Source organism: Frankliniella occidentalis, unplaced genomic scaffold (genome assembly GCF_000697945.3).
Source record: "Frankliniella occidentalis isolate FOCC.00 unplaced genomic scaffold, Focc_3.1 Scaffold123, whole genome shotgun sequence".
In the NCBI taxonomy this organism is placed as follows: Eukaryota; Metazoa; Arthropoda; class Insecta; order Thysanoptera; family Thripidae; genus Frankliniella; species Frankliniella occidentalis.
Genome location: NW_026267250.1, coordinates 304,673 through 311,251, shown reverse-complemented (window position 1 = coordinate 311,251; position 6,579 = coordinate 304,673). Strand labels below are relative to the sequence as shown.

At 48.9% G+C, this 6,579-nt stretch overlaps 2 protein-coding genes across 2 annotated transcripts in view; one reads left to right on the top strand and one right to left on the bottom strand.

Moving 5' to 3' along the window:
* Positions 1-2,840: 2,840 nt before the first annotated feature.
* Positions 2,841-6,061, bottom strand: LOC113211632 (cytosolic endo-beta-N-acetylglucosaminidase). Its single transcript, XM_026430072.2, has 9 exons — positions 5,583-6,061; positions 5,320-5,468; positions 4,938-5,244; positions 4,671-4,836; positions 4,387-4,599; positions 3,984-4,291; positions 3,764-3,898; positions 3,500-3,676; positions 2,841-3,414 (listed from the first exon to the last, which is right to left on the bottom strand). The coding sequence occupies exons 1-9, from the start codon at positions 5,924-5,926 to the stop codon at positions 3,300-3,302; spliced, it is 1,914 nt and encodes a 637-aa protein (XP_026285857.1). The 5' UTR covers positions 5,927-6,061; the 3' UTR covers positions 2,841-3,299.
* Positions 6,062-6,344: 283 nt separating this feature from the next.
* LOC113211629 (uncharacterized) overlaps positions 6,345-6,579 on the top strand; it is a gene marked incomplete at its 3' end in the record, with an annotated part of 10,800 nt that continues 10,565 nt past the window's right edge. The window contains 1 exon segment of the mRNA XM_026430070.2: positions 6,345-6,462.

Sequence of the window (6,579 nt, the reverse complement as noted above, 5' to 3'; positions counted from 1 at the left end):
TGTGGACCACCCTGTAGGACCATAGAGAGACTATAAGTTCCACAACGCGGCAATGGCAGAGGCAGACACACCGCGGACCGTGCTGGGGTCCAGGTTCAGGGCGGGGGACGACGCGACGGTTACTCTCGTCCTGGGGCTGAGGAAGTGGCCGGGTCGCCGCCGCTGGGTGCGTGATGACGCAACGACCCGGCCGGGACCGACAGCCGACAGCACCCCAAACTCAGAGCGAACAGTCCTCGAGGCGCCAGTCCGGACCGTCTGCCGTCTGCCTGACGGCCGCTCGCGCGCCTTCCTTTTCACCCGAGGCGCGAGACACAAACATGAAAATGGCAAAATGTCGCGGCGGTGGAAGTCCACTGCGGTGGAAGCGAGCAAGGCGTAGCGTGGCGTAGCGTAGCGTACGGCACGGGGTGCTTCCCTCTAGGTCCTTCGGCCAACCAGGATAGGGGAGCGAAGGAGACGGAAGAGGAGTCGTCGCGGACGTGGAGGCCGCCGCCGGTTGGGGGCGGGGGACTTTCGCGCGGTTTTGCACTAATCCGGCGAGCTCTATTCGCGCCCCGCGCAGCTCTCTGCGGTCAGCGGCGACACAACGCGAGCGCAGTTTAACTTTATTATTACGTGGAAGCATTTCGCGCGAGAAACGCGTCGGCCATCTCCGCGGGCGACCAAAAAAATAAAACCACAACGTTGTCACCGGTTATTATGCCTAATTCATATGGGTTTCGTAATAATTGACCCGAAAAAACACTCGGTTCTCGCATCTATGGGTCGTAAAATCTTCCAATCCAAGCTGGTTCCGAGCTTACGTGTTGGGGCGGACCGCGGCGGCGGGCATGCCGTCCAGTCTGCTGGAGCTGGTTCCGACCGTTCCGACCCCAACAACTCGCGCGACAACGGCCAGCGGCCGGCCCCGCCCCGCCCCGCCTCGGACGCCAGGATCCTCTATCACTTTCCCTTTAAGAAGACAAACAGCGACATCTGGGTGTCAGCACAGTCAGCCGGCGAGGCAGCGAGTCCCGCGTGGCGGCGTGGCGCGGCCTAGGCAAACAGAAGCTCGGGCGGGTACGCTCACGTTCAAAAACTGCGGCGACGCGGACGATAAACGTGTCCACGCCGGACCACTCGGACAGTCGCCGATTATCAGACCAGCGCCTCATGCTATACGCATGGCAAAGTTTAACCTTTGAAGACCACTGGTGTACCCGAGTCGAATCACAGGATGACCCACATCATACATACCCCCGACAATTTCACAGTTATATACTGCACACTGCACCGCGCATGAAGCCGTGCCGGCGGGCTTGCCCGTCACCACGGCGGCGGCGCCTTGAGCGGACCGTTGTGAGTGGGCAACGCGTGCGCTCGCCTGCATCATGTGATACAGTAGAACTACGATTGTCCGGGGGATGTGTGTGTGGAGTGGACCAACCTGCAGCACCTGCACTTTAGCGTAAGACCCCACCCCACCAACCTGTTGTTGTTGCATCCTCCTCAAAGTGTCGCGTCCGTATTTCATCCCCTTTACAGAGAGCTGGCTGCCGCCGCCGCTGCTGCTGCTGCAGTCTCACAAGAGTTACGTGCGATTGTGCAGTCCGGCGCCGAACGACGCGTCCGTCCGCAAGTCCTAAACCGGTATCTCCGCTCCACATCCAGTCGTCGGGCCCGCGCCGTGCGCGTTATGGAGGCAGTATGACGAGGAGGGCGCAGCAGGTCCAATAAGCAAGCAGCCATCAATGACACGCCCCCCCCCCCCTCAGCAAGGCGTCCTGCGGCGGGTCGCGGACACCGCGAACAGGAACCGAGCCTCTCAGACAGCCGCAGTGCACACTCTGGCATTCCCTACCGCCCCCCCCCTCTCGTCCACCTCGGTGCAATGCACACTCTACTAGTGCGCCGCCGTCCACCCCGCACCAACACGTCCGCGTTACAAGTGGTGGTACTCCATACCGGTAACGCCAACACACTTAACCGCCGCGGCCCGCTGACGTAACGTGACGTCCGCGCGCGACGTGACGAGTGACGCCGCCAACGACGCGTGCCACGCCCGCCACGCTCGCCGACGCGACGAGCCTGTCGATGAGAAAATAATGACACACCGGCGCCGAGGAGTGGAGGGTGGAGGGTGTTTCGCCTCCCCTCCCTCTGGTGGTGTGGATGGCGGGAAGGGGCAACAGGACGACGACTGCCGAAGGGGTGTGTATTGTAGGCAGGCCGAGGCAGATCTTAGTCTCCATGTTCTCCAAGGAAAATGCAGATGCTTTAAAATAAATGTGTCACCCCAACGTTTGAAAACATTTCGTGGACGAGCACGCCCTGGGGTGTGCTCGGTTAGCACTCCTGACTATAAGTGTGTGTGGGAGGGGGTCCTCTCACCCCTTCTGTGTGCTCACTCAAAGAATGGACAAAAAGACACTCGGACAATTTTCAATTTTATTCATTTATGTTTTGTCAGTTTTTTAAATAGTTTTATGGTGCAACAAGAAGGATCCGGGCGAAAATTTTGTCCGTTTTGATGTAAAATCTCTAACTGTTCACGTATCTTATGTGTGTAATACCTTGGATTGTTGTTCCCGGCTGTGGCCGAGATTGTCTGACGCAGGGGTAATGCTTAAGCCTAACTGGCATGCTGCTGAGGCTGAACCAGGCTGAACTGAGAGTAGTCTGTGGAGCGAGCTGCGACGCTCTTTAGCTGCAGCCGGTAGGTTTGTCTTGCAAACGCGGTTACGCGCCTCTCAGGTAGGCAACCCATTCGACGTCTCCAGCTCCAAATGGGAGTGGGAGTTACGGAGACCTGGGGGAAAAGGGGAAAAGGGGGGGGGGGTGTCCCATCGAGTCATAACTCTTAGTTGTAAAGCACATTTATTTATTTAATGTAGCAATATTGATTACTTCTGATCACACATACACACAGTAGTTACACAAATACAGGCAATTTCACAGATAATTCCAAGAATCTCAGAAAAAGCAAGGATCATTTTTAAAAATTCAGAATATATCACAATTGGTAACTTGGTACACACTACACAGGTATTATTTACCCTACAGGTCACATCAACTATTTTTCATCAGATGTTACGAGTAACAAGTCCAATAAACTATAATATGTAGCACACGTTAATTTTCTGGCTTTACACTTATTATGTTGTTTGCTACAAGAACTCTTTTTAAGCTAAATGTGTTATCACAGATATCAAATTCCTATAAACATAATGGATAATAAAACTGTTATAAAAAATCTCATTATTTCATTGTTAGGTTTAATCTCAATTATATATCATTGAATGTTATTGAATGACAGATTAATAACCATCTAAGCGGCTGATTGCCAACCATCCCAGATAAACAGCCTCGTCAGGGCTACTGACCTCAGCTCCCATCTCAAGAACAACACCAAACACCTCAACTGAAAAATGTCTGAAAATTCATTAGATTAGATTAGCCTCATTTCGAATTTTAAGCCAAGATCAAAATTAAAAGAAACACTTGTTATTCATCATACCTGACTTCCCACCCGTTAGATCCCTCTATATTCAGTTGTTTTTGGGTGCATTGTTCAACAGCAGAACTGCGAATCTGTGCCAGTTCTCCTTCCATCAGGGGCCGATGTAGATGAACAGCACATTCATTTTCATACCCTTCTTCTCCACCTTGTTCAGCTCCGACTAGAACATGTTTACTGTAATTATCAGAAAAAAGGAAAGAAAAATTAGCATTAAGTAAAGCGGACAACTTAATATTAATTAACTAAAAAAAAAAAACATACCTATAGCACCCATCCCTGTCCTGAACTAACATCAAAATATTGAGGGCAGGAAGAGTGATGACAGTTGGTGAGGTAACTTTAGTTGCAACAGACACAACCAGAATTCCAGCACTTCTAAATCCACATATTAGCATTCTTCACATGTAAGATGGAAAAGGGCTTTACCAACTGAGTTATGCATAAAGTATTTAAAAATTTACAAGAAAAACAACCAAATCACCTTTTCATACTGTAACATCCTCTTCCTCCTATTTTCAAACAGCTTCCTCCATAGAATGCATCTTGATTCTCATGAGCAACATACCCTTGCCCAAGCTGTGTTGAAATAGAGAAACTATCTTCATCTTTGAGGCAAGGAGGGCCACTACCAGCTGCAACTATATCACTAGGAATTGCATTAGAATCAGCTTGGGAGGAGCCTGGGTTTTTCACATGAGATCCATAAATACGCTGTTGTTCCAGCATTGATGGAGTGCATGGCTGGTATTGTTGCTTTCGGAGATTGTACCAGGGTCCAGAAGAGTACACCTTTATCATGGAATTTTAAAAAGGCACATAATTCTTCCAATTTGTTTATTACAATATTGTAATTTTGAATTTTCTATAAGTGGTGCAACACATACCTCCCCATTTTTATGAATGTTTATTCCATAACCTTGGCAAAAAGATGTTGAAAATGGAAGCTTGATGGGCCCATGCACATATAAGTAAGGCCATAATTTTTGCCAAAATAGATATTCAAGATATGTGAAGTTCCTTCTGTCCAAACGTTCATGGGTCCAGCTTGCAGCAAACAAAGCTACAGAGAGGCCTACAGATCTTATCACAGATACTGCCTAGAGAGAGAATTTATGTTTAAACATGTGCATTCGGAGTTTAATTTTTTTTTATATAGCAAATTTTGTACCTTGTCTGAATCAAATCCACCCCCACCAAAACAATTTCTGCCAAAGACATCAACTCCGACGTAAACATCTAGGCATCGTGCCCCAGCTGCTTTAAGCGAACGCTCTAGATGACTTTTTGTCCAGGTATAATTCAGGAATATTCCATCACATAAATCAAAAAAGCACCTTTATAACAAAAGACAAAGGTTCAAGATAGTAGAATTATAGTCAGATAAAGATTACAAACCAGTGTTCTGAACAATAAACACATAAATTCCAGTCCTTACTTGTTTCTCTTATTAAGTTCATTTTGCCAAATCAGTTTGCCTTTGCAAGTGACACTGTCATACCAAATCACTTGAGCCTGCTTCAGGCCAATTCGGAGTAGGCTGGCTCTCAATTCTGACACAAATCTTATCAACTTTGGGACGTTTTCCTGAGGTATTTCGTTTTCAACATTGAGGAGGTATCCGTCAAAGCGATAGTATCTGCAAATAGCAGCCAATGTGTCGGCAAACCGAATTGTCGTGGGGAGGTCCACAAACACATCCTCCCATACCTTAGCACCATCTTGACCCTCAGTTATCAGAGTTCCTGAAATTTAAACGATGAAGGAAATGAAACAGGCAAAAAGAATCTTGACAAATTTATCAGAATACATTATTTTACCTAGTACCGGCACACCATGGAGGTGTCCTGAGTTGATCCATGAAAGAGGCGGTACAGTCAAAAGATGATGACTGAAGTAAATAAATGTATCTATACCAGACCAGTGAAAAAAGCGGTACTCTCCATGGACTCCAGAACCATTGACAAACCTGCGTTACAATAGAAACATAGCGTCATTAGGATTTCTACTGACAGGCGCGTCCCAACAGCCCATTGTAACAAAGAGGAATGTTATGAAAGAGAGAAATCAGCTTGGTGCTCACTTATCCTCTAAGTAACCTCCTTTCAGATCGTGGCAGAACAGGGTCTTGGGCACCGAGTCCCGGTGCACCCTGGGCTGCACGCCCTCCGAGCAGTGCACTCTGTTGCCGGGCAGCACCAAGGCTGACCTGGGGGATAGGCCAGTGGCCAAGCTCGCCCAGGGCTCCCTTCGCCACTGCCAGACCTCGGCCAGGGTGGACATCGGCGCGCAGGACGCCCCGTCGCCGCCGTGGTACTCGCGGGGCTCGACGTCTCCGAGGGAGGACAGGTCCGAGCAGAGCGAGCCGTCCATGGTGAGTGCCGCGAGCTCCGCGTCCATGTCGCCCTCGACGAGTCCCTCGGCCATCGCAGTGTTTTCTTTGGAAAAACGACAGACTGCAGGACCTCCTGGCCGCCGGTACTTTGTGCTGTCAGCTGAGATGTGTCATGCGTCTGCTGCCGCCGTGTCGTCCTGTTTACTTTGTTGTTGTTTATTGTTGTTGTTGACACAGTGCAGTGTCGCCAACTGAGAAAGATACCTTTTCTTTGGGCAGAAAGTTTTAAAAACTGAGTATGCTCTCAAAAACGTTTCAGGGAAGAAAATCTATGTGAGAGATAAAATCATGATAAGGCTCCTGTCTCAGGTGTCCCGTATCAATCTCAAATTTATTTTTATCTTCCGTCGCTCTAGAATCTAAACTGAATATGAATACCAATATGAATGCGATTCTACTTCGGAAGTGGGGACTCGGGGACTCCCGAACACCGAGCTGCTCCCGAACGAACTACGAACGTCTTCGACTAGGTTTGTTTACGTTGAGCCATGATACAGGTTGAGCTAGTGAGTAAGCATAGGAGTTGTGATCGTTTGTGAGAGATCAGGTTTAGTCAAGTGTGCAATAAGTAAGTGTTACATTTGCCACATTTTTGCCACATTTGCCACAACGGCTATGACCGACATATAAATTAAACATAAGCATGCTTTTGCGTCCGCGCCATGTAAACTCGTTTGCTTTGTTT

What these genes read in the sequence shown, in the direction of transcription:
- LOC113211632 (XM_026430072.2), bottom strand. Translation starts at nt 5,926, where the DNA reads ATGGCCGAGGGACTCGTCGAGGGCGACATGGACGCGGAGCTCGCGGCA. An exon ending in GGAGGTTACTTAGAGGATAA is followed by an intron (nt 5,469 to 5,582) that starts GTGAGCACCAAG and finishes ATTGTAACGCAG; the next exon opens with GTTTGTCAATGGTTCTGGAG. An exon ending in GAACTTAATAAGAGAAACAA is followed by an intron (nt 4,837 to 4,937) that starts GTAAGGACTGGA and finishes TTTGTTATAAAG; the next exon opens with GTGCTTTTTTGATTTATGTG.